The 27,984-nt window shown below is 34.0% G+C and overlaps 1 protein-coding gene across 2 annotated transcripts; it reads right to left on the bottom strand.

The window, feature by feature from the left end:
- Positions 1-27,949, bottom strand: LOC120420890 (uncharacterized). 2 transcript variants are annotated; one of them, XM_039584011.2, is made up of 8 exons: positions 27,761-27,949; positions 16,676-16,872; positions 16,428-16,615; positions 16,253-16,348; positions 9,088-9,315; positions 4,253-4,419; positions 3,747-4,187; positions 1-747 (listed from the first exon to the last, which is right to left on the bottom strand). In XM_039584011.2, the coding sequence occupies exons 2-8, from the start codon at positions 16,851-16,853 to the stop codon at positions 414-416; spliced, it is 1,632 nt and encodes a 543-aa protein (XP_039439945.1). In that variant the 5' UTR covers positions 16,854-16,872; positions 27,761-27,949; the 3' UTR covers positions 1-413. The 2 variants fall into 2 exon arrangements, with proteins under 2 accessions (XP_039439945.1, XP_039439946.1); XM_039584012.2 differs by lacking the exon at positions 27,761-27,949 and adding an exon at positions 27,077-27,414.
- Positions 27,950-27,984: the final 35 nt, after the last annotated feature.

Genomic DNA, 27,984 nt, shown 5'->3' with positions numbered 1-27,984 from the left:
TGTGTGTAAACTCGCCATTTGATCTCTTATAAAAGTATATATAAAAAGCTATTTATATACGTGTGTGTGTGTTGTGTAAGTGTGAGAGTTGTCGCAATATTCGCAAACTTTGCAGGACGCGGCTGCTCTTAAAACAAGTTTCAGGTATTGTTTTGGGTCGTCGTTAAATATTTATAAATGTGTGTGTGTGAGCGTTTCAAGCTAAACTGTGAATAGCTTCCTACCACCGCGTACGTCTCTGCGCTAAAAACAACTAACTTATTCGATAAACTTTTTCTTATCGACTAGCAAAAAAAAAAACCTAAACTCACGATGATGTCCTTTCCTTTCTGCTTTGCGTCGATTGGGGGGTTTTCAGTCACAGATATTTTTGTTTGTTATTTCTCACCTATCAACACTCGTTCGCTCCTCGCTCACTTGCACTCCACGTCCTGACAAATCGTGTTGAGCTTTTCGTGCACCCCGCTGCCACCACTTGTGGAGGCCGAGTGCAGATCCGACGCCGACGTCACAATGTTGATCGAGCTGACCTTGGCCCGCTCGATCGCCGTCACCGTGTTTTCGCCCAGCATCTTGAACAGGATGTACCCGATGATGATGGCGAAGCCGGCGACGAGCACGCGCACGAACGAGTCCTCGTTCAGCTGGATGATGACCCAAGCGCCGGCGCCCGTGATGCACATCAGCGTCACGATGATGATCGTCTTGGCCCAGTGCTGGATCGTGAAGCCCTTCTCCCAGTCGAGGCTGAAAAAAGAAATCGATATGAAAGTTATTCAACTCTTTAAACCTTCAATTAATTCAAGAAAATATGAAGTCCCATCCCAGAACTGTATTGTTGGTTGAACATTTATGCTCCGATAAAATCCATTACAACGAATCATCTTTGCGGTTAACTTTTTTCGCTATACTTCAAAACAGTTTTGGGGTTTAAAGCCCAGTTAACACTAAGATACAAAACAAATTTAATCGTTTTAAGGTTATAAAAATAATTACATATTTGTTCAATCTAAAAAAAATTAACTGTATAAATTATGTATTACTATCAGAAATTACAAAATATTTCCCGTTTCACGAAAAATTTGTAAATTTCCCAGGAATTCCCGAATCCAAGCGGAAGTACACATTTCGTTAAATTTTTGGTACAATTTTTTTTTTTTTACATATACAGCAATGAAGGAACTCAATATGATTTTGTTCAATTTAATTTACTGTTTATGTAGTCGGATGATCATAAAATTTCATGTTGAGATTTTACAACTTGAAATAGGAACTGAAACATTGCCTTCCTGTTTCACCTTAACCCTCTAACGCCCATGGTTACTCCAGAGCACCACTAATTTTTGTCTTCAAAACTAAATTTCTCTGCAACCAACCATTTTTTCAACCTGGTTCAACCTGCATTAGTTTATATATAATGTTAACTTATAACCACTAAAAATTCATCTAATTCTGTCAATCCAGTTACGAGTAATTGTGAAAAACGTAAAAAATCTCGATTTTACTCTGGGCGGGAAGGGGTTAATTGTATTCAAGAAATAACAATTTGAAGTTTAAAAAAATTTGAGCACTGATGCTACAATGGGTATTAGACGGTTTAATGTGAAAAAGTGAAAGACTGATTGTGGAACGATGTTAATTTATCGTATAATTTGAATCATCTTTGTTTGCTATAAAAAAACTTCCAACCAAAGTCATTCATAAAGTTAAAAAAAACCATGTTGCATAATAAAATCATACAAAAAGCGTTATAAAACGATACAAAAACCATAAAATCGCTGTCCTAAAAAATTCTGTTGCAAAATATTAATCAAGACCAACATCAGAACTATTTTCATTTAATTTTAAATTTCCCGTTCCGTTTCCCGGGATTTTTGTAACTCCGAGAAATTGGACGCTCAAGTTAATTGTAAAGTTTTAAATAAATGCATGCATTGACAACGTTTGGTTGCATGTTGTAAGTTTTTGCTTTTTTTAATTTCTTATAACTTTTTGTGATTTTCGATGCAAGGGAAAATATTTAGTTCCTGTGTAAAATTTAGAAATCATATTAAAAACCAATTAAAAAAAAAATAACAAATTAATTTTAGTTTGACGATTTTTTAAAACCAGCCAATTTTTTTTAGCTCCCTGCCTTTCTTGATAAAACGTTTCTTAATCCACCATTAGGTGGTTGATGCCTTTCTCACGTGTTCAAAGTAATTTAATTTAATTTCTAAAGCCGACTGGGTCCAAATCAGATCCCAGCACCGAAAATGACCTAATAAAAATAAGATTATGAATAAAAAAAAATATACCTTGCACAGACTTTTCCAGAAAAAATGCAGACTCTCATTTGAAGCAATGTGGCCACCGCATCTGGCGCAAAAAATCACCCTTTTTGTATCTACTAAAATCTGTTTCATAGCATAACTTCTCAAATACTTCGCTAAACTGAATAATTTTGAATAGGGTCCTACTAGACCCCAAAACGGACCGAATAAGGCTAATCCGACCAAAATTACAGTTCTGAGATAAACGTGTGGAAAAAAAACTATGTGTACACACATCCCCACAGACATTTGATCAGAATTTGAGTCTGAGTCGATATGTATACGTGAAGGTTAGGGTGCCCAGAATATGGAACTTTTTTTCAAAACCTCGCTCCACAAGCTGAATATTATTCCTTGACCTATTTTAGGACTCTGGGCCAAATATGAGCAAAATCGGTCATCATTTACCCATTGATACTCGGAGGTGAAGTTTGTATGGAAAAAATCGAAAAAATGTATGGAAAATCCAATTTTCTTACGGTTTGGTCTGTACGGTGCGCTACTTCCATCCAAATATTCCCAAAAGTGAGATTCTCATTGAAAATTTAATGCTCTACAACTTTGTAGAACATACCAAAGCTGTAAAACTCGATCCTGAAAAGTTATTAGCGATTTAAAAAAAGTCATTTTTGTATGAAAATCCTTTTTTTGCCAACTTTAGGCTCGGGTATCAATGGGTTAATCTCATCCAATTTCACTCAAAATTTTCACAGATGCTTAAAATAACCCAAAAAACCGTTTTCCGCTTGTGGAGCAGGGGGTCATTTTTTCTGGGCACCCTAGTGAAGGTATATCTAGGAGGTGTATTTAAAAAGTTCAATTTTCGAGTGATTTTATAGCCTTTCCTCAGTAAAGTGAGGAAGGCAAAAAGTAAGTGTTATGCCAAATCGTACAACAGGACAACAACAAATATTTAAAATATAGAAAAGGTTAAAAAACAAATTCAATAATAATATATAGATCTTTGAAAAACAAGACTTAGTCTCGTTTAATGAAGAATTTTTAAGACTTTGGTTATTTGAAAATCCTTTGGATCCCTGTCCCTTGGATATTTTATTGGATAAATTTGTTTTGTAAAGAATTTATAAAGAATAATTGATTGAAGATAATTGAGTAATGTTTGAATAATATTCATAAAAATAAAATAAAAGACTATTCGAACGAAAAAAAGGAGAGGCTTCACCATTCCTTGCCATTTATCACTGATTAGACGAAATTGATGAAATAAAAAAAAAAATTAAACAGGAATAATTTGAATTCATTGGATAGTTTTCAAGAAATTTCAAAAAGATTTTATTTATCGGAGCACTGGTGCTATAACGGGCGTTACAGGGTCTACCTAATTTCATTTGCGCCAAATATTAATAAAAATATCATAAAAATATCATTTTATTTTAGAAAATTGTAGCAATAAACGAATTTATGTGACCTCACCGATTGGACCGCTCGATCTCGTACGGCGACTCGCACACCTTGCACTTGAGCACCGTGTCCGAGGTGGCACAGCTTTCCACGAGCCACCGCCGCAGGCACTCGTGGTGCACCGAGCTGACGTCCCCGGTGCACTTGCACGGCTGGATCAGCGGTTCGAGCTTTTCGCTGTCGTAGCAGATCCAGCAGTCCTTCTTCGCCAGGAACGACTGGCCCTCCTCGGCGGTGGACGTGGACGCTTCCGGCTCGTCGCCGGCGGACCCACCGGCACCGGAACAACCCGCGACGGGGTCGATTTGGCGCGTCAGGAGTTTGCGTGGATTCAGAATCCACAGCTGTTCGGGGGCCATCGAGTTCCATAGACAGCAGGGGAACCAGAGCGCGACGCCAACCTCCGCCAGCCGGAACACGATGTCGTGCCAGTTGCGGGAGTACACGGGGACCCTGCGGCAAAAAATGAAGATGGTTATTAGAATCATCTTTTAACAATAGTCATTCCAACCACTTACTTCTTCTTCCAAAAGTCGCCCAACGTTTCCGACGTGAGAAACCCGATGATGACGATCAGCATAATCGCCTGGCTGAGCAGCCCGAAGCGCGACTGGTGCAGCTGGCTGGCGTTCACATTCTCGCTGTTCGGGACGGTGCCAAAGTCGTACACGAAACCGCCGCGTACCTGAGAGGGAAAGGATACAAGTTGAGTTGGATTAAAAAATATTAATAATTTAACAAAAATGTGACAAGAGAGCGGGATGCCGCTTTGCTAGGAAAAAAAAAGACACGAAATAAGCAATTAATTCTCCTAACAAGAAGTTTTCTTGTTTTGAACATTTTTATTTGTTTCTTGTTATTGCAACTCGACCAACGGTAACGGTCACCCTACAATCGTTGACAACTTCATAAAAAATCATACTACAAAACTTTACCACCCACAAAAAAATGAAGCAAATTGACGATAAACAACAAACCGTCCAGCGCCGGTAAACATGTGACATGGAGCTAAATGAGTTAGTCACACACCGCACCAGTAGTTTAATTTGTTATAATTTTCGCACCGCTTTGTCTGCTGTTGTGGATTGTGTAATTGATAGCTGCGCTTTAATGCACTTCCAGAGGGATCAGGATGGAAACATGACACTTAAAAATCATTTTAATATCTGCACGTAAGTTTCAATCATTTTGCAGCAATTCCATTTGAAAAGAGTATAAACCGAAAAAAAAGTTCTCCAATCGAGCTCAAAATTTTTCTGGGTGTGCCTTGGCCAAAATAAGTACTTTTTTTTTTGTTTTGCCATTACGGTGACCTACGCCGTGCTAGGGTGGTCCCAAAAACGGTAATTTTCGTCATTTTTTTTGCCAAAACCTTTATTTTTAGAAAAATCATAACTTCGAGCCATTTTAACTGATTTTAGCTCTATTGAACGCAAATGAAAGGTTATTAATTGGGCTTTAAAGAAAACATTTTTTTAACGTCCAGAAAGTGTAGCCTAACATTTTGAAAAGTCGCATGAAAACATAAAATCTCGACTTTTTTTTGATTAGGTCCTATAAACACATGAAAGACAATAGCTTATAGGACCTTTTCAAAAAAAAAAAAAAAAACTCTGGAAATTGTATATTGACCATTTCTGGAACAAAGGGTCTATGTCTGAAAACATATTTATCGGATTTCTCGGAACATATCTCATACTCATACTCATAATCCAACTCACACAACAGTTACCCCGACCCCTTTCCGATTTGCGTAAAACGTTGTTCTAAAGGGTAATTTTGGTCCCTGACCATTTTTTTAAATATCTCGTGGCGGTGGGGCGGTACGACGCCTTCCATTTTTGAACATGCGAAAAAAGACGTGTTTTTATGGAGCGGCCGTGGCTGACTGGTTACGGTGTTCGCTTTCTAAGCGAATGGTCCTGGGTTCGATTCCCATCTGCTCCCAACGAGAAAGTATAGGAAATATTAATCTTGAAACTCTGAACATGAACGAAAAATCAAACTCGCCCGAGTCGGGGTTCGATCCCCCGTCCTTTGGATTGGCAAGCAAAAATGCTAACCACTACGCCATCACAGCTTGGTGAGCTATGACTGGAATTAGGAATACTGTTACTATCAACTATATACGCGCTGGGTCCTTGTCCATTTGACAATAAATAAAATAAATAACGTTTGAACCCGATTGGTGCAAACGTTCTTCAGGGCGGGGCTTGTCGATAAAAGCTGAGGTACCTCGCGCTCGGCTAGCCAGCGTAGAAATGGGTCACCGAAGTTCGGCAGAGCTAACACCTTCCAAATGCCTATGCGAGTTATTTGCATGTATAGAATGAAGATCTAAAAATACATGGAAACAACTCAATTTGTAAGAAGCGACCGCGTGGTCCCGTTTGGTTGGTTGCACACACACACACACACATGCGAAAAAAGACGTGTTTTTCAACCATTTTCAGCCAGAGTTGTTTATAGTTTGGAAATTTGATGTTTAAGAGATTTTTATGTAAAATTGGACGCCCGATTTGATTGCGTATTCAGAATTCTATAAAAACGTATTCTCCATCGAAAAAAAGTATAAAAATAGTTACAAAAATTCTCAGCTTTTCGTAAGTAAAAATTGGGACATGTCATTTTATAGGAAATTCAATGAATTTTTCAAATCTGCAATAACGAAACGTATTTTTTCATTTAGAACAACATTTTTTATTAAAAAATTTCATGTTTTTTTCTAACTTTGCAGGGTATTTTTTCAGAGTGTAAAAATATTCTACAAAGTTGTAGAGCAGACAATTACAATTTTTTTTATAAATAAACATAAGGGGTTTGCTTGTAACCATCACGAGTTAAAGCGATTTTACAAAAAAAAAAAGTTTTAAAAAGTTGGTCGTCGTTGATCATGGCCGTTCAAGGTAATCCACGACAGACCGAACGACGAAGCAAAGAGAAACACAAGAAGTAAATAACTTACTCAAAACTTTTTTTTTCGGTGAAATTCACTGATCGTTTCAATAAAAATAATATCAAAATTTTAAAAATGAAGCATAACTTTTGAAAGGGTTTACAAATAGATAATTTTTCTCATTTCATATTTAGACCAAATTTAAAGAGCTTTGTGCTTGTCTTATTGGTCATGCATAACATAAGCATCTGCACCATTTTGTTTGCTGTTTTCCTTTTTTTGAAAAAAATGTTATTACTCTTAGCTTTAGTAAAAAAGTAATTACAAAAGCCGACTCGGTCCTAACCAGGTCACAGCACCGAAAAGGACCTGATAAAAATAATTTTATGAAAAAAAAAACGTTAAACGCATTTTTCATAAAGAAAACCTAAATGTATTACAAAAGACAAAAGAAATATCGGTCACAAAAAATTTTCAGCTTCCTTTTTCGATTTAAAATCGAATTTGCAATCAAAAAGCACTTTAGTAAAAAAAATTGATAAATTGCACCGTTTTCAAGTTATAGACATTCTAGGTAACTTTTTTGAAAAATAGTCGCAGATATTCATTTTTGTTTAATTTAGTGCCCATGTTTGCCCACCTTTGAAAAAAAAAAAATACTTTCGAAAATTCTCTATATTTTGCTTTTTTGAACTTTGTTAAAACGACCCTTAGTTGCTGAGATATTGCCATGCAGAGGTTTAAAAACAGGAAAATTGATGTTTTCTAAGTCTCACCCAAACAACCCACCATTTTCTAATGTCGTTATGTCAGCAATTCATGGTCCGATTTACAATTTTAAATTATGAAACATTCGTGAAATTTTCCGATCTTTTCGAAAACAATACTTTTTTTTCAATCAAGACTAACAATTCAAAAAGGACAAACATTCAATTTTATGCCAATTTCGTGGAGAATTGCTCATTTTTGTAATTTTACCTCTGAAAATATGTATTTTTAACACTTTTCTGGTGAAATGTCACTCTTTCATTCTAAATTGAGGTAAAATTACACCATTAAAGAGGTAATATTCAACCATCCAAAATTAAATATTCCAAATTTACAAACACGCATTGGAAAAAAAAAAGACGAATTGACTAAATTGCTTATAAATGTTATCACTGTATCAGCTATTGCGAATATATCTTTTTCGTTATTTGTTTCTGTAGATCGCAAATTGTAAGCTCGATTTTTTGCCACAAGCCTCGTTCAGATCTCCAGGATAACATCCTTTTTAAATTGGTTGAAAAGCTATTCAATATATTTCCTTTTTCCAAGAATTAAAAATATAATTAAATTTACGTAATGCATGAGGTTTTTATGACCACGGGACCCCTTCCTCTTATCGCTTGAAGTTTGTATGTTAAATTGTCTGGAGAATACCACTATCGGCTTTTTAAAAATTTTGACGTTTGGACCACATAAAAATACAGTTTTAGTAAATGATTTTTGTATTTTTTTAGGAGAAACCTACCATCCTGCATTTTTCGAGAGTTTGTCCGTGACATCTTAGCTTATATGCTCAAAAATTTTGAACGAAAAAAAAAATCGTGACATCACCTTCAAATTTAACTTTGATACTTAAAAATCGAAAAATCTCATAGAAGTGGCGTGTTTTTTTCTTCCAGTGTATTTTTTTTTTTTTCAGAAAGCCCGTCCAATTTTCTACAAGTTTGTCTTTGACCACTTTTTGATACGATGTTTGAGATACAGTAATTTTTAAATTACGAAATACAAAAAAAAATAACTTAGGCCCTTCTCAAACATAATTTTCAAGTGCAACTGGCTCCATACACACAAAAATGGCTCATACAAGCCTAGGATGACATTTCTACAAAATTTCATTGAAATCGGAAAGGGTCGGATACAAAAGTACCAGAAAAAATCCTGATTTTTTTCCTGCACATTTGCTTTCTTGTTGCTGACAGTAATTTTTACAGTAAACAAAAATATTTGTCTTGGCCTCTCGAAGCTCATTATTTCCATGTCGTCAACAGGGCGGCTTCTTTAATGAAGTGTTCCGACTTACGTTAGATAATCCTTTTAACGATTGAACCTTGTTCCGTGCCGTTCAGAAACCCGTACTTGAAACTGAGATTTGTTAATTTGTTCCATTACTGGTGAAATTAGGTCGTGTTTTTTAATCACAGATTCGTTGAAAATTCAAAATTTATAAGCCACAGTATTTAATTTTTGTCCAATTATGGCGACATCAACCCTTTGGCACTTTTAAACTCTCCCACAGAGTGCACCCGCACTCGGCACTTGTTATTTCCTTCGCGTTCTCACACTCGACCCACGGACGACACACTTGACACAGTTTTTTGTTGTATTCCTTTTCTCAAAAGAACGCCACCGCCGAGGACTCGTGCACTTGCTTCGTGTAGGGTAGCTGCCCCCAACCTCGACCACACTCACCTTGAAAAACACCTCCACGCCGTAGATGAGAAAGAAGATGACCACGATGAGCAGCAGGGCGGCGTAACAGCCGTTGAAGAAGTTGGTGCTGCGGCCGGAAAACAGGTGCGAGTACGCAATCTCCGCCAGGAACAAACTGTACGGCAACAGGTTGAACGCCAGGAAGCCCAGAAAGCTCTTGGACAGAAACTGGGACCGCTCCCAGCGGATGTCGCGCAGGTGGAAAATCTGGTGGAAGAGAGGAGAAAGATGATTTTTAGAAATTATTTATAAAAATAATCATAATTAATCATACTTATGAAATGTCTAAATTTAGAACTCGAAAATTAGCTACTTTTCAAAACGACGATCGGAACCAAAGTGACAACAGGCTGCCGTATCGAAACCCTTTCGCTTGTACCGGAAAGAACTGACAGACTGTGACCTCGCGCGTAAAACAGGCACCGCCTGCGCTACCTGCTCGAAAGCACTTGGTGGACACGGACAATAATGACAAATGGCCAGCAAACAAATGTGAAGTACGCGGCGTGTGCGAGCGCGGGACAGGACAAACGATTTGCTTCATCACTGACTGGCTGATGAATGGGTGGCCGCCTGCCGTCGCCGCTGGTCGGCCCTTTTTGGTTGTGGGAAAAAGTGGGTGGCAGGGGGTGAAATGGTAATGGTAAACTGCTACAGAAGCCATAACAAAATTAGTATTGTTTGCTAAAATTAATTTTAATATTAATTAATTGCAAAGTAATATGATACCGTATACAGTCCAGACTCGATTATCCAAAGTTCGATTATCTGAAGGTTTGTATGGGACTTCGGGTAATCGAATCACGAACATTTTTTTCCGTTTTTTTTTTCTTTTTTCTTGTTTTAAACATCAAATTCTTGTTCTGCGACCCCATTTTAGTCAAATTTGAATAGTTGATTGCCTTTTAAATAATAAAATGCGTTTTTCAATATTGCATCACCGCCATTTTGGCCGCCATCTGGGATTTAAAAATTCTTAATCACTTTAACGTAGTTTAGGGGTCAAACTTAAGCTCGACAATCAAAGATAAGACAACGAAAAAAAATTGTTTTTAAGCCTTCGGATAATCGAGTCTGGACTGTTTTGTCAATAAAAATATAAGATGCATTTGATTGATTGAGCTCAATACACAAAGCTTGGGTGGCACTTTTTGAGCTATGGAAAAAGTTTTAATTGACAAAGTTAATTTTAAAAACAGGTATGTTAGTCAATAAAAAACCAAATGCCAAACAAATATATTTTTTTATTTGGATGTATTAACTTTGTCAATTCATTCGCTATCTCTAAAGAAGTCATTTTGCATACAATTTTTGGGGTTGTTCATACAAAATGGGTATGTAAATGTATGAAATTATGTATCTTGAGAAGATATTTTCAGATTGATTTGGTGCATTGGGCAAAGTTAGGTAATTTTTTTTAATTTCACTTTTTATAAAAGTTGAATTTCCAAAATACGCATTTTTTTAATTTTTGGATCATCAGCAAAAAAAAAGACAGACCAGGAAATTACTCGTTATTTTAACTTCAAATCCAAAGGGAAAATAATTGAGTATTAAAGTTCTTAAAAAGACATCTTTTGAGTAATAATGTGCGAAGGGGCAAAATGTTGTTTAGGACATATGTAAACATAATTTTTGAAAATATAGTGTTTTTTGGAAAATTTCAGATATTCGGACGAAAAAATATAAAAATGTTTAAAACCAAAATTAAATTTGCAATCGAAAACTTCACAACTTTTGTGGAACATTTTCAAGTTATAGTTTCTGTTGGGTATTTTTGATATTTTATTAGATTTTTTCAGTTTAAAAAACAATTCAATGAAAAAGCACGTCTGAAAAAGTATTTTCCAAATACTGAGAAATAAATTGGTGATAATTATGAAAAAAGTAAAATTATTCTGAAGAATCTTTTCAATAGAAAAGCTTCATTTTAAATTTTTTTTAACTTTTTTTCATTCAAAAAATCAGAAAATTTCGAAAAAAAAACCAGTTTATAAGATTGAAATTCGAATTAATAGTTTCCGAGATATTGTCAGTTGAAAATAACAAGCTAATTAGGAGACAGTTTGACCAATTCATGTGTGAGGCTGTATCTTTCAAACTAATTGTCCGATTTTCAAAGTTTTATAAAGAAAATTATAGGAAATTTCTCAGCTCTTCAAAAATCTTTTTTCAGAGGTGCTTTTCTTTCAATAACTATTTTTTAAACTCAAAATGCCAAAAAATCGAAAATTTTACCTAAAAGTAGCTTTTTCATGAAAGCGGTAAACTGCTTTAAAAAAATCGTTTGAATAATTTTATTGTCCATCGAAATTTTCTAAAAAAACCTTTTTTTTTTCAAAAAATCATACCTTTAAATTATTTTTTTTTTCAAAAAGTAATATCTTTTAACTTTTTTTTCTTCAAATAATCATATCTTTCAAATCAGATTTTGCACCATCACGCACATGACTGAAAAGATGTCTTTTTTAGTCCTCTTAAAAAATATAAAAAAAATTCTAGATTAAAAAAAGTTTTTTTTTGGGAATTTAATTTTTTGTCATAACAAGTTAAATAAAAAATGGGAAATACTTTTGGCTTTGAGATTTCTAGAAAAGTGTCCACTTGGTTTATGATGGCCCCATTTCAAAATGGAAGCCGAAAAAATAAAAATTTTCCAGCGTAAATATCACAAAATTTATATTTTTTAACGCATTTTTAAATTTGAATCAATTTATTATGTTTGATGTGAGAAGAATTAAACAACCATTTTAGATTGCAAATAAAAACATAAATGTTATGCAATGTATCCTTTATAATTAAGAATCGATTGCGCTTTTTCAAATGGAAGTTGAAATTAAAAAAATCTGCCCTTTCTTTTTTGAGAAAATTTGGAATCATGACTTGCTCAATACCAAACATCCGGAATAAACTTTGAATTGAAAAATAAATAATAAATATGATATTTATTGTGTGCAACTCCCATAAAATATATGAATAGTTTGTTATGTACTGTATTTTGTGCTGAATAATTCAGTTTCTCATTTCACCGCAATGCTCCCTTCCGAGTCGATTATGATATGATTTTTTGAAAATATAGTGTTTTTTCGAAAACATCAGAAATCTAGACAAAAAAAAATTTAAAAAAATATTTTCAAAACCAAAATTTGATGAGCAATCGAAAATTTTACAATTTTTGTGGACCTTTTTCAAGTTATAGTTACTGTTAGGTATTTTTGATAGTTTTTTTTAGGTTTTTTCAGTTTAAAAAATATTTCAAAGTTTCTCATTTCACCCCACTGCTCCCTTCCGAGTCGGGAGGAAGCTAATTGTCTGAACCAGCAGCACTTTGTACATATGGCTTTGTTTACCACGGCGTGATGCACCATAAAAATACCTGATGCTTGCCCGCGCCATCGCTAGATAGCTTTCTTGCTGATTAATACCGAATGTCACCGGCTTGACGCAAACATACTTATGGTCTGCGGCCGCACTTGCTAGGTTGAATAATTGATAAATTGTGCTCGCGTAATAAGAAATGGAAGAAAATATGAGTTTATTTTCTAATGGAAATTCATCAAATGAGATGCCGGAAATATACTTTTGCTACTGTTGATTGCACTCAAATAAGTAATTACAGATCAGCTAAATTACGCAATAACGTTCAGGGAAGTCAAAATACGACAATATGATCTAGAACGTGAACGTAACAAGGAATAGTCTAAGATTGTTCAAAATTCATTTTATCGTCAGACATTTAGTTGTTACCACAATAATAATATGTTTCAAATTAAATGCAATTCACTTGAAGCTGCGAAGCATGACCGCCGAGGTAGACCAATGAACCCCCCAAATTAAGAAACAAAACAAAACTTTTGAGAAAATCAAGGAACAGAAAGAGACACACGCATAGATAATGTTGTTTACTGTTGCGTGTCCTCCACCACACGAAGTAACACAATTCTAATTGTCTACCTTCTAAGGGAGAACGATAATGGGCAGTTATTACCAAAAAAAAAAACACTCAACGTGATTTTATCTGGTGAATGTAGGAAGCAATATTGGGATTGTTGGTAGCGAATGTTTTTGGAAGAAATATGAGCTGTGGATCATCGACAAACAATGTAAATAAATAAAACAGAACTAACCATGTGTCAATTTCGAACAACACTTTTTTGAAGCGTTTAAATTTTCTCTTAAAAATGTAAATGTGTAAATGTGAAGAGATAATTTCTTGTTTATGTGTGTATAATAATGCAGGAAATGCTTCACTTTTTCCATAAACATCTGTGCAAAAAAGTTGAATATGAAGTGGTGCACTAGAGCCAGGAAAATTAGCACCCTTTTTTTTGAAAACATTCAATTGTTTAAAATATGTTTAGAAATATGTTTAAAACTATTTAGCTTCCCTTTGAAGACAACGATTCTAAAGTATGAAACAAAAATAATGCAATTCTTTACACTTTCAGATTTATCAGATTTTTCTAAAAAAAACACTTGGTTTCTTCTAAATGAGAGGAATAATTATAACGTCGGCCTTGTTATTAAGTATGCATACTTTTGTTTGGATAAAAATAAGGTTTTCCTGTCATTTAGAGAAAAAAATTCCTAAATATTAAGTTGCTCATTTGCCCAGGTGGTTCTCTTATGCACCAAATAAAGAAAGCAGAAAAAGTGGCAAACAATTTTTAAAATTACAATTTTGTTTTAAAAATTGTTGATTTTGCAAATTTTTACAAGCTTTCGAAAAAGGGCATATTTATTCATTTTCCGAAAATTTGCCCATTTTTGTTTACCTACCGCCCTGTAATTTTATTTGCTAGCATATATTTTACATGAACACTAGTGTGTCCCAAAAAAGGCTATGTGGCGGAAACCTTCGGGCTCACCCGGAATTCGATAGGTTTTTGCCTCAGGAACAATGTTTTCATATCACGAAAAATTAAAAAAAAACGTTTGAAATTCGCGATTTCCTGAAAAATGATCTGATTTCATAAAAAAAATATCATATTTTGTTCTAAAACATTGAAAAATGCGTTCAAATTGCCCAGTATTTCACTTTAAATCATTTTAAGGAGTCATGCCAATAATTTTCTGTATTCATATTGATCCTGGAAGTCGTGATTTTTCATTGGCAGCATGTTAAAAAGAAAAAAAAATTTTTACCTGAACTTTTTACGAATTTCGCTCAAAAAAAAACATTAAAAAAATGCCATAAATTTTTTTTTTATTTTAGTAAAATAAATATAGCGAATTTTCAAATATCTCTATGAAAACCTTATTTTAACACTTACATCACTGATTCAGCTACTGTCGGCATTGTTAAATTTCCAAACCTTTTTGCATTGTTTTAAAAACGCAATTTACAAACAAGATCAATAATATTCATTGATTTGACTATGTGACATAAGCGACATTACGGTAAAAAGAATTTTAAATTAACCGCCTTGAGTACCAGAAATTAGTAGTTAAAATCACTTTATTTCCAATTTCAGTTGAACTCTTGAGATGTCTCGATATTTATAAAAAATGACTTAAATATTGTTATTTGCCATTTCGGTCATGTCTACGACATAAAAGAGCAATTCTTTAGCTTTTGGCAAAAACTCGCGAGTGGTCCATCGATTCCTTATTTCCAAAAAAGTTATTTTGCATAATGGATTTCTCCACATCATTCCCCAAATAAAAGGGAAAGCGTTCGATAACTTCGTAACTGGGGAAGGGATTTTTATTTGGTATGTTCGGCAAAGTTGAAGGTTATGATTAGGATTTATTTTATTTTTCGTATTTCATATATTTTAGTGAACTGAAAGTGCCAACTTTTATGCAATAGATTTTCAAATATTATTTCTAGTTTGTAAATTGAATTTGCATTTGAAAAGTTCTTATGCGAAAAAATAATATAGAGCAGTTCTCTACGAAATCGGTCTTTTTTTTATTAATTTTAATTTTTGTATTTTTTAATCTGGCTGAAACTTTTTTGGTGCCTTCGGTATGCCCAAAGAAGCCATTTTGCTTCATTAGTTTGTCCATATAATTTTCCATACAAATTTGGCAGCTCTCTATACAAAAATGATTTATGAAAATTCAAATTTGATGGCCTCGGCAAAGTTTTAGGTGTGCATAAGGACCACACTGAAAAAAAAAAAAAAAAAATCGAAATATTGGTTGTAACAAATTTTCAACTTCATTTTTCGATGTGACTTCAATATACGATTCCTATTAATCGTATAAAAAAACGAACTTGCAATCAAAAAGTACTTCAATGCAATTTTGATAAAGTGCACCGTTTTCAAGCCATTTTTAGGTAACTTTTTTGAAAATAGTCATTTTCATTTTCATTTAGTTTTTCATTTTTTTTTTTAATTAGTGCCCATGTTTGCCCATTTAAAAAAAATATTTTTGAAGTCTGAGAAAATTCTCTATATTTTGCTTTTTTGAACTTTTTGATACGACCCTTAATTGCTTAGATATTGCCATGCAAAAGTTTAAAAACAGGTAAATGATGGTTTCTAAGTCTCAACCAAACAACCCATCAAGACTAACAATTCAAAAGGGCGTAATATTGAATGTTTGGCCCTTTTGAATTATAAGTCTTGATTTAAATTTTTTGAAAATATTGTGTTCGAAAAGATCGGAAAATTTTACTTGATTGTTTCCCTTGCTCTAAATTGGAAAAAATCTTAATTTTGCCTAAGAAATCTTAAAAAAAGTGGCATCTAAGTTTTTATTAAATTTCCCATTTTACTGGTTAGTCTAATGGACAGTTGCGAAAATTGTAGAAAAAATCAGTGTGGGCGAACTAATGGCTTTGTTAGTCTTTGGTCATAGAGAAAGTACTCACAAAGCTTTAGCCAAATTAAAAATTCAACTATCAACAAAAATAGCTTGCGTTAATTTGACCATTTTCAAAAAATTTCATAATAAATTCAATCACTGAAATCGCTTGATATTTACAGAGAACCAATTTTGCTGGTACCTCAAGATATGCGCTATGTTTTGTGTGCTGTGCTTAAAGCCTACCTGAAGGCGTTTGTTCAAATTACACCGTTTTAGGTCACTTGCGTTCCAAGACCACAATCGCAGTACTTATCAGTACAACGTATACTTCCATATCCAGGAACCTTACCTAAGAAGAAATTGAAAATTTAGAAAAAAAACTCACCTCAGCCCACAGGCAGACGACGAGCGAGGCGCAGGTCATCACGAGCGGATAGTACGCCGACATAAGATAAGAAACCCACGCCGGTTGGAGTGTTTCCTAAAAACGAAAAGCGAGAACGAAAAACAAAATTTAGTTCTTCCGCCAGTAGATTTCACTCTAAGGTGGTTCTCCTTACCGGTGTGGTAAAGTACGCCCCGCGCAGCACCGACGCGATAAAGACGAAAAAGTAGAGCAGCTTCTGCGTCGTGAGCCGGCAGGCCCGCAGAAAGCTGGGCTGCTTGAGCCGCTGGTACTCGGCGATGATGCAGATCATCAGCTGGACCAGCGAGATGAACGCGACAAAGTAAAACACGGACGAAATGCCTGCGGATTGGAGATTTTTGTTAGGGAAAATTGCAAGGAAAATTACTTGAGGACTCTTACCGGCATGGTACGGCAGATTGAACCCGGAACACTCGTCCCCGCTGTAGCGGATCTCGCAGAGGCAGGTTCCGTTGAGGCAGTCACCCCGGCCCGAGCATTGCGTGTTGTCGTCCTCGGGCGGGCTTTGTCCGAGCGGGATCGAGGCGCACCCCATTAGGCGTTCGAAGCGTGATACCATAATATATTACATTAGAAGTCTGTCGGAAGAGATGAAGATAAAAGCGAGTGGTTATCAGGTGCCAGGTAAAAGGTTCAACCAGTTAAAAAAGAAAAAAAAACAGTTTTCGAATTGGCATTGGCGCGAAAATAAACACGAACGCGGTTTCGGGTAGCAGCACGAAAGTGAACTTTACTCTTTTCACCGACAAACAGACCTTAAAAAATAGAGAAAAGAAATCATGTTGATTCCGTCTTCAATAACCCAAGTCCAATGGTCTAGGAAAGTTCTAAGCAAGGTCACCACCGGCGCACGTGGTGGCGCGTGAGCATTCCAAAGTGGTCTACTTTTATGCTAATTTCCTTGCTACTGTTGAGGATAAACGTAAGGAGAAATGAGAATTTCCTAATCTTGGCTACTGCTGCTGGTCGGCAAGTTATTGCTTGATTTGGATTTATCGCTGGAAAGTGTGTGCTTAGCAGTAAGGGAAATAAATGGGTGTTTCGAAGTAAATAAAGTCTCACTCTCTCTCGGTCTCGGGAGTCGATAATTCTTAGAGTTGTGTTCATTTGAAAAGAATTTTGATTTGAAGTTAGATTATCTGGAACAACCTTGGTAAATAATACGTTGATGGATTGTGATAGTAGTGAAAATATAATAAAATGTCCCTGTTCTGTTGTTTTTAATAGCATTATAAAAAGGTTACAATTTAAATTTAATCTATTTTTATTCTGAAAATATATTACTGAAAAAGACGATTTTCTAAAGAATGCATTTTTTTCAATTATCATAAGAATTCTCTTAAAACGCAAACATGCCTTTAAACCAACACCTGCATCGAAATCCAATTAGTAAAGACACCCGCAGGGGGAGTTCCCAATCATAACATGACTTTTTCACACGTCACGGAGCACACGTCATAGTTCATCAATCAATTCGCACACACGCTAATGCCAGTCTACCCTATGCGTCACTCCACAACATCAGAGATACTCGCAGGTGTGCTTGGCGTTGCCAATCCGACTGCTGGACTGGCGGTAGATCAATACGTACTGCGGTACTACCTCCAGGGTATCGAGTTCACTTGCACCGTACCCCGTCAGTCACCAACGCCAATGAACTTGTTGGCTTGTTGTGGCGATTCTCCACACTTGTGTGTGTGTCCGCCCCCAAGTCTGCGTTTTCTTCAAAACAGTTCAGAGACTTTGTCAGCACGGCAGTGCAGCTGTACTCGTTGGCAAAAGGCCAAAGTACAACTTTCGCATTACGAAGGCGACGACGTGGTCACCACACCGCAACGTCATACTTGTGGCCGGCCTAACTGATGCTGAACTCGTTGCGCATCACCCACTGCAGTGCTACTACAGAGTAACGCTGAGGTGGTACACGACGCTGATGCCAAGGCATTAGTCATCTATCCGCCGAGGGTTTGATGCTCTCTTAGCATACAGTCATCAAAACAATAGCGATACAGCTAATAGTACGTGCCTCGTTAAAAAAATACTGAAAATCAATTAATTTATATTGAAAGATTTCCATCATTACAAAACATATCACGAGATCTTTCAGATCGCTCTGGTCGTGCTGTCTTGTCGCACGTCACTTTTTGATGCAATTTTCAGGGTGTGTCAAGTTAGCACGACAAGATTGAAACTTCTTTCATATGAAGAGTGACAACAATGCACGGAGCTTTTCCGGTTTTAATGAAAATCTCAGGATCAAAATCGAATTCTGGGAATCTGAGCAGGTCAAAAGATGAGGCATTGAAAGCCGCACAAAATGGCGTTCTTAACTCAATTTGGCCCAAAATGCACGTGCGACAAGGTAGCACGACACCGACGAGATGATATAAACAGCCGTTATACCAATAATTTTCCCATGTTTTGAGAAAAACTTAATTAAATTACTCAAAAGCTTTTCTACACATAATTTTCATTTATTCGCCTCCAACACTTATATCATTTTCTCTTTGAAACGAAACAAATTCATTATGAAGAGCATTTAAAATACGTGCAGATGAACAATTCAAAGCATTTTTGAATTTGATCAAAAACAAAATCAGAATTTATAATTTCTATGTTTTGAATTTTGAGTATTAAATTTAATAATTTTGAATTCTAAATTTTTAGAATTTGTAGTTTAACTTTTTTATTCAGTATAATTTCAGATTTTGAATATTAAAAATTCAGAATTATAGAAACATAGAATTTCAGAAATTGAGAATTGAAGAAAAAATTGAAAAATTTAAAATAAAATAAAATTGAAGAATGGAAGAAATGAAGAATTGAAGAAATGAAAAAATTTAAGAATTGAAGAATTGAAAAATTGAAGAATTGAATAATTAAAAAAATGAAGAATTAAAAAATTCAAGAATTTAAGAATTAATGAATTGATGAATTGAAAAATTGAAGAATTTTAAAATTGAAATATTGAACAATTAAAGAATGGAAGAAATGACGAATTGAAGAATTGAACAATTGAAGAATTCAAGAATGGAAGAATTGACGAATTGAAAAATTGAAGAATTGAAAAATTGATGAATTGAATAATTGAAAACTTGAAGAATTGAAGGATTGAAGAATTGAAAATTGAAGAATGGAAGAAATGACGAATTGAAGAAATGAAAAATTGAAGAATTGAAAAATTAAAGAATTGAAAAATTAAAGAATTGAAAAATTAAAGAATTGCAGAATTGAAAAATAAAAGAATTGAAGAATTGAAAAATTGAAGGAATGACGATCTGAAGAATTGAAAAAATGAAGAATGCAAGAAATGACGAATTTAAGAATTGAAGAAATGAAGAATTGAAAAATCAAAGAATAAAAGAATTGAAGAATGGAAGAATTGACGAATTGAATAATTGAAGAATTGAAAAATTGAAGAATTGAAAAATTGAAGAATTGAAGAATTGAGAAATTGAAGAATTAAAGAATTGAAGAATTGAAAAATTTAAGAATTGCAGAATTGAAAAATAAAAGAATTGAAGAATTGAAAAAATGAAGAATGGAAGAAATGACGAATTCAAGAATTAAAGAAATGAAGAATTGAAAAATTAAAGAATTGAAGAATTGAAGAATTGAAAAATTGAAAAATTAAAGAATTGAAGAATGGAAGAATTAACGAATTGAAGAATTGAAAATTTTAAGAATTAAAGAATTTTACGATTGATGATTTAGATTGGAATTTTAGAATTTTAGAATTTTAGAATTTTAGAATTTTAGAATTTTAGAATTTTAGAATTTTAGAATTTTAGAATTTTAGAATTGTAGAATTTTAGAATTGTAGAATTTTACTATTTTAGAATTTTAGAATTTTAGAATTTTAGAATTTTAGAATTTTAGAATTTTAGAATTTTAGAATTTTAGAATTTTAGAATTTTAGAATTTTAGAATTTTAGAATTTTAGAATTTTAGAATTTTAGAATTTTAAAATTTTAGAATTTTAGAATTTTAGAATTTTAGAATTTTAGAATTTTAGAATTTTAGAATTTTAGAATTTTAGAATTTTAGAATTTTAGAATTTTAGAATTTTAGAATTTTAGAATTTTAGAATTTTATCTATTTTGTTTTTAAAATGGTCATTTTGAGACTTTTACTAAATGATCAACAAGTATATAGGCACTATAGGTAAGTTTTTTTTTTCAATAAAACCCGGACCGGATCAAAGACTACGATTAATTACGGCCAGAGAGCTCTAAAATGACAAATAGTCATCCCTTTAGTGGAGAACTTTGCGTACGACGTACAAATTCTAAGTCTCATTTTCCTCCAACTGAAGTTTTTTATTTGTGACGTCATTCACGATCAAACCCCCTCTCCCCTTCGCGGGCAATCACTAATTAGTTTGCACTTGCGCCATTTTGCTGGTGGTGGTGATGTTCTATTCACCCGCAAGCAAAACACACACCCAGGAGGCCATGCGGTGAACGCGAGTGAGTGCAAGTAAATACTTAGTTCGCGCGCCGTTGATAAGTCTCGCTCCAAACAGGTTGGGAGGGCGTCGCTTTTGCGCACGTTTTTTCGCCCATGAAACTGAAGCCGGACAGCGGATGTGAAGCACTTATGGTGCGGCGGGGTGACACATGGAAATGAGCGTTTCGAGCATTTACGCTTGGTATGCGGTGCACAGAGCTGGACTAGCTTTTGAAAAGGGTTAAAAAGAATTAAATTGATATTTTTGGATCAAAACTTCAACATTTCCAAGGTTTTATAAATTTAGCATTTTATTATATTTTGAATACGTAATTATCGAAACATAACCCTTCAATATTGACATGTACCGATGGATGAACCGCCGCCGGGGACATTCCTAATAAAGACGCCACACCACACCATATGACTATGGAAATAAGGAAATATTCGCGCGACTGCTGGCAGACAACGTGCGACGAGCTTACAGTAATGCCTTTCTGTTTTTGTTTTGGAAGTGTCGATATCGCCGCATCAGGAAGGAAGTCATAAATTGTTGCAGTTTCACGATTGGAAACACTTTACTTTTTTTTCTTTTCTTGATTTCGGCAACTTTTGAAGGATTTTTAGAAATGCCATAAAACAAAATAATAAATGAATCATCAAAAAAAAACTTGGTCTTAAAATCACAAAACGAAAACTTACTAAGAGCTTCACCGCAACCTTGTGTCAAAAGACTGATTAAAACTAGCAAATTCTGTACAAGCCAGAACAACGCGAATAACTTTAATGAGTTCATCACATTCAACGAGCTTTCAATTTCAACCTACTCTTCTGCGGTACATGGTGCAAACCCTTGTTAGTGATAAAGGCCAAGCTAGCAAGTGTTTGTAGTAGAGAGGAACTAAATATACTATTGTTGAGAGAAGAAGCGGTTGATTGCATGTGGTTGTGATGAGCAAAGTCGACGATCTGATGCCGATGGTTTTCCGTGTTGCAAACGTTTTTTCAATCATTTGTTAGCATTTAATTCATACCATTAGTTGGAAATGCACAAGTATCAACGATGACTGTGAACTTCGCTGCAAAGCACCTTCACAGTATACCAAACAAAAGATAATTTTACAAATATTTTTTAAATATTTTGCAAATGAGCAGTATTTAAATCATTCTGCATCGTTTTGTAAACAAAAACATTTTTTCCTTGATGGTCCCTTCGACATTGACAACCAGAGAGTAAGACTGTACATTAGAGTGCCAAAAAAATTATGATTTTTTTTTTAAGCCGGTAGTTCGTGTTTCAAATTTCTTAAAAACTGAAATTGACCAGGACCTGATTCCAATTTGGTGAGCCCGTTCTGATTTCGTACTCATTTATTACTGCATTTCAAATTACTGATATATACCAACCAATGCCCACTACTTCATTCGTCGGTGAAGTATCCCTTCAAACCCTTTCCCCTCCCAAATCCGGATATCTTGGAGGTCGTCTAAGTTCTTAGGCATCTCTATAGGGCAGTGTGGCCACCAGATTTCGATTTTCAATTTCCCGGGTTTTTCCCGGTTTTCTCCCGAGACCAGAAGGAATTTTCCGGACGGTTTTTATACCAAATAACAATGTTTTTTTAGGCTAACGTTGGTATCAACATACTTTTGGAACGCATACATTTGGTTCAAAGTTTGAGTTCCTCAAGAAAGCTTTCAAATATCTTGAGTACAAAGTAAGTAAGTTGAAAACGAAGCCGTTTTTTATCTGTTTCCAATCCAAACCTCTAATTTTCCTAATGATTGGGATATTTCATCATCATGCTCTATAGATTTTACAAACTAAAAATAAAAAAAATCATTTTTATTTTTTAGAATAACATAAATTATTATTAGAAAACAGGAAATGGCATTTACAATTTATTAATTTTGTAGAAAAGATTTGCAAAAATACATTGTTATCAACATTTATATAAATGCTCGTAAAGTTTCTTTGAAAAAAGGTTTTGTGTATTCAAGAAGAACGATTCTTCCAAGAATTATCAATTTCTGTGAATTAATTATTATTTTTTGGTGAGTACTTTCTTTTTAACCAAAAAAGTCTTTTTGAATCATTAGTCCAAAAAAAACTGTATACACTTTGGCAGCAGTGCAGGAAAAGTTCCATACAAATGAAAAAAAAAATCGGTAGCTTGACACTTTTTTTATCGATTAAGTATCTTCGGTAAGTTGATTGATGGTATAAATTTTCGAAAATAATTTTAATTAAAAAAAACTGTCTGAAAAACCCAAAACACAAAATGGTAAAAAATCATAAAAAATGATCGTGGTGCGATTTTTTCAACAACACATAAGGCTGGTACAAATTTTATTTAAAGTTTTTGTCCCTCCCTTCAAAATTCAATAAATTTCATTGGAAAATTGAGTGCAATCAGCTGAAATCTATTTTAAATACATTCGCCTGCATTTAGAATCATTTTTAAGCATGTTTGGGTTGATTTAATAATCTTTTGATTTTTTTTTAATTTTCGGTCTTTAATATCGCAAAAAGATTTTTTCCGTACATTTTTCGAAGACTAATGATTGCAAAACAACTGAACTAGTGTAAAATGCATTTTTAAATACTTTTGCATTCAAATGTTGAAACTATGGCTTGTTCTTTAATTTGTTTTTTTTACCCCTTACACAACGTCCATGTACATTTCTTCAAATCAGTTTTCTTAGTAAAGCTTCAAAATAAAATGTATTTCTGTATTTCTACTATCTAACTATCTGCTGAAAATGCCAATAAATTTGGAGATATTCTTTCTGTAAATTAAATTTTCATTGACTTTTTTTCTGTTTTTTCTATTATTTTCTCTTCCATATTTTTTTTTAAATTTTTAATTTTATATAAATTTATGATGACCGACGAATTGTTTTTGGAACAGAGATTTTTTAAACTGCCCAAAATATACATTTAAAAGATTTTCAAAAACTGTTTTGATTTCAGATTTAAACATGCTATTTAATAGTATTTTTTAGAAGTTGTAGCTATTTGCAATAAAAACTCATTCTATTTTATCTTTAAAAATCGAATGGTTGAGAAAATTCTTTACTGCTTTCTTTGATGGAAAAATCTTGATCTTTAAATAAAAAAAAATCCTGATATTAATTTTATGCAAAACTAATATTTTAGCAAAGAAAGGTCGAATTGACAATATCCAAATAATGAAACATATGATTTTTTTACAAATATTTTGAATGTTTTAAATTAAATGGTAGTAGGCACAATTCACAAATTTGAAACAAATATTCGTAGAAAAAAACAAAAAGAAAAAACTCTAAAAAGGTGCACTCTATTTTAAAATATTAAAATTTCTTAACGAATGAAAATTATAGGTTAATCATTCAAATATTTTTTAAACATTTTCTGATTGGTCAAAAATAATTCGCCCGTAATTCACTGCACCTTAAATATGGTTGTTAGCTTTTGCTTCAAATCAATTTGTTTTTTTTCTCTTAAATATTTCGTTTGGGGGGTTTTTTTCCGGACCCCCTGAGACCGCTCGCGGTACCCACAGGGGTACATGTACCACAGGTTGAGAACCGCTGCTGTAGAGGAAAAAAATGCTAGTTTTCGCGAATTCTTCATTTAGAATAACAGTAATAATATTCTTTTTGAGAAAAGAACATATTGAATACATTAAAGAGGGGCTTTTGTCAAATTTTAAATAAACTTAAAATATTTTCCCGATTTGTGAGTCGAATTCCCGAGTTTTTCCCGGTTTTCTCCCAGTGGATAAAAATCCCGGGTTTTTCCCGGTTTTCCCGGTTTTTTCCCAAGGTGGCCACCCTGCTATAGGGTATCCAATCATCACATCCCTCCCCCCATTCCCCGTAAAAGTTGTTGAAAAAAAATCTTTTCATACAAAAACTTCTTCATTACATTGCTAGTTTCTTTACATGATCAACTCGGATCGCTTGCACTCTTGGACAAAATTGTAGAGCGTTAAATTTCACATTAGAATCTCACAATTGACGAAATTTCGACACAAATAACAGCACTTTCCGGAAAAAATCGATTTTTTTGCTTTTCTCAACTATGGAAATATTTAACAATCTAAAAATCCTGGACAGTTTTGATCACATTTACATGTTTACAAATTCTTTATTTGTATTGCATTTTTTGTTAACGATGTATTTCAGCTTAAAATTTGTTAAATACCGTCTCAAAAATTAGAGCGACACACTAAAATGCTTCGAAAGAAATAAAAAATCAATATTTTTATTTTAATTTAATGTTCAGATTTTACATACTAAGTATTTTCCCAACAAACCAATGAAAAATAATATTGTGTTATGTTTTACAATTTATCAAACATCGCTTTAAAAAAGTTGTTCAAAAAGTTTTTCAAAAAATCATAACTCTTCACCATTTCAACAAATTTTATCTGAGTAAATCTAGAGTTTTTTTTAAAGGTCCTATAAACACATGGAAGAGCTTAACATTTTCAAAAAATACTCTTGAAATAGGCTTATGAGGAAAAATAGTTTGAAGTTTCAGAATCTAGCTTGACATTTAAAAAGGTCGTATGAAAACTTAAAATCTAGAGTTTTTTGTTTGAAAAAGGTTCTATAAACAAAATTTGTATAAGATAGTTTAAAAAAACTCTAGAAATGTTGTTTTGAAGGTCTCGGGACCAAAGAGCCTATGTCTGAAAATATTTTATTAAGATTCCTCGGGAAATTTTACATATGATATCAAAAAATGGTGAAGTTACAATTACAGGATTCCGAGATACTTTTTCACTAAAACTGCGATAACTTTAAAATGTGAGCGATGACCTATGCTTTTTTGGGTACTGAAATTCCCGTTATTGAAAGACGCATTTTTTTATTTTCTAAAAATCAACAGAAAAAAAACAAGCACGATCAGAGAATGTTTTTTTCGAATCATGCTGTTTTAGTGGGAAATTGCTGTTTTTCGAAATTCATTTGCAAAATCTTTTCAATAAGCCAGAAATATTGAAGATCTGACAACCCTTCCAAAAGTTATGAGCACTTAGGTGTTAGTTTCACACTTTTTTTAGGCCGGATATGAGATATCGTCCGGATCTATCGTGTGAATCATCATTAAATGGCTAATCGAAGGACCTTGAAGATTTGCTTTTTTTTTCAGAAGTTATGAGTTGTAAATTAAAATAAAAAAGGGCGAATTTTGCTACTTGCCATCCCCTTTTTGGCAGCACGACGTGATTTTTATGATGCCAAAACAGGGATGTTGTCAAAATCGAGAAAACTTAAAAAGTGTATTTTTATGAAAAAGCTACTAATATTTGTAGAATCATCAAGAAACATCGTTAACGAATCATAATGACGGGTGTGGTTTAATGGAATATTCATGTAATGAACGAAATAGATGGTTTTTGGACCTTCAAAAAAAAAAAAATTGATCTATGATAAAATATATTAGTTGCAATAGAAATAATTATATTTTAAGTTGTAACTAATTCATTTATATTTTGAAAGTATGACGAGACCAAGAATATCAAATTAATTTGGGTAATGCCAAAATCGGGAATAATTGAAGAAATGGTAACCAAAATCTGGTGTTCTTATAAAAACGTATGTTTCTTTTCCAAAAGAAGAGAAAACTTCTTTTTTTAAATTTTCAGATGTTAATTTCGTACAAATTTACATTTATTTTAGTAAAATAACAGCAAAATTTTTTTCTGAAAAATGGTTCATTCTGCTCACAAGCAGAAGTTTCAAGGATCAAATTCTGGAATCCAGGATCCACTTTGGAATTTCGAGACAGAAATTGAACATAGAATAGGCACATAAAAAGACTAGAATTTTGTGAGATTCGAACATGCACCTCAGGATTTCCAGTGAGAATGGGACAGTACCAATTTTACAATGTTTTTAATTTCACTTTTCCACAAAGAACAAAAAATATTGCGAAACATGTACATGTACATGTAAAAAATAAGTTTTGAATATGTTCAAATAAAGCAATCTGGATTGCTTAACGAAAATTCTTCAAATCTGCCTAATTATTTGTGAAAAGACAGTGTTAACAGATAGCACAAACTAAATATTTAGCATTTTGATGATAATTAGCCGAAGATGAATTCATCTTCAAATAAAGAAATGTGTCTTGACAGAAACAAGTGGAGAAACTGCTCTAAAATGTTGATGACCTCCCTTTTTTTGGTTTGTTTAGGGTTTTATATTTACCATAAAACGACAACTGGAATAAAACTCCTTCAAAAAGATGCTGTTTCCAATGAAAGTCAAACAGTTTTATTTGACTGCAAGTCAACATTCAACGTTCCCCCTTTTTTCAAATGTTTTACCTTATCTCACCTAGTCTTATCAGCAACTCCCACTATAAATATTAGTTCAGTTAATGCTAGAAAGCTTCAAATACACTCTTCTTCAACACACTGTCACAGAGCACCCACTCTAGAACGATCCAATTAATGACGATTCCATTCTAAAATTAACTCTCCGTCCATTTGTTGCACACAACCGCAGTCACTGTCCACCCGAAAACGTCATCGAGATTCGCTTTCGTCGCGAAATTCCTCCACCATTGCGAAAATGAGGACACTCCGAGATTACGACGGGGGAACCATCCGTCCCTTCCGTTCCTCCCTCAAAGGTAATTAACGTGCTCCTTCTCTCGTTCAATCTGTCTGCGCCGTCAGTGCATCTCTGTCTCGCTTGTCAGCTTGAATCCGGACCTCTTCCTCCTATGCTGCACTTCCAGCCAGCCCCCCCTTGGCCAACTTTGATCTCCGCGATTCAACCTTTCTTCACCTTTTTCAGAGACAACAACAACAACAAATTTGCACATTCACCGTCGATTCCGTCGAAACGGAATCGTCATTCCGGATTCGCACTTCTCTCCCCAAACAACTAAAACTATTGAAAAAGTTGCCCACTTCATTGTTTCGCTCCGCTGCCAATTCGACGATGAATGAGGTAAGAGAAAAAAAGAGCCTTCCATTGTGCAAAAAAATATGAAGCCAGCAGACTCTATCTTACCAAAATAGTTGGTATTTTCTGGTTGCCCCTGGAAAAATAGCTTGATTTCTGTGTCCACCGTAACGAACCACACGAACACCCGCGGACACTCCGGAGTGGACCAGTTTTTAGCACGCACACTTCAACTCCGAAACTGGGCAATTTTCACAACCAAAATAACGCAAATCCGCGAACCGTCGTCACCATTTTTCCACTTGCGATTGAATTTTTGCTTGAATGAAAAA

This window comes from Culex pipiens, chromosome 2, assembly GCF_016801865.2.
Source record: "Culex pipiens pallens isolate TS chromosome 2, TS_CPP_V2, whole genome shotgun sequence".
Taxonomy (NCBI): domain Eukaryota; kingdom Metazoa; phylum Arthropoda; class Insecta; order Diptera; family Culicidae; genus Culex; species Culex pipiens.
The sequence above is the reverse complement of the archived record's forward strand: the minus strand, read 5'-3'. Positions and strand labels throughout refer to the sequence as shown.

What these genes read in the sequence shown, in the direction of transcription:
- LOC120420890 (XM_039584011.2), bottom strand. Translation starts at nt 16,853, where the DNA reads ATGGTATCACGCTTCGAACGCCTAATGGGGTGCGCCTCGATCCCGCTC. An exon ending in TCGTCTGCCTGTGGGCTGAG is followed by an intron (nt 9,316 to 16,252) that starts GTGAGTTTTTTT and finishes CTCTTCCACCAG; the next exon opens with ATTTTCCACCTGCGCGACAT. An exon ending in GGCGACTTTTGGAAGAAGAA is followed by an intron (nt 4,188 to 4,252) that starts GTAAGTGGTTGG and finishes TTTTTGCCGCAG; the next exon opens with GGTCCCCGTGTACTCCCGCA.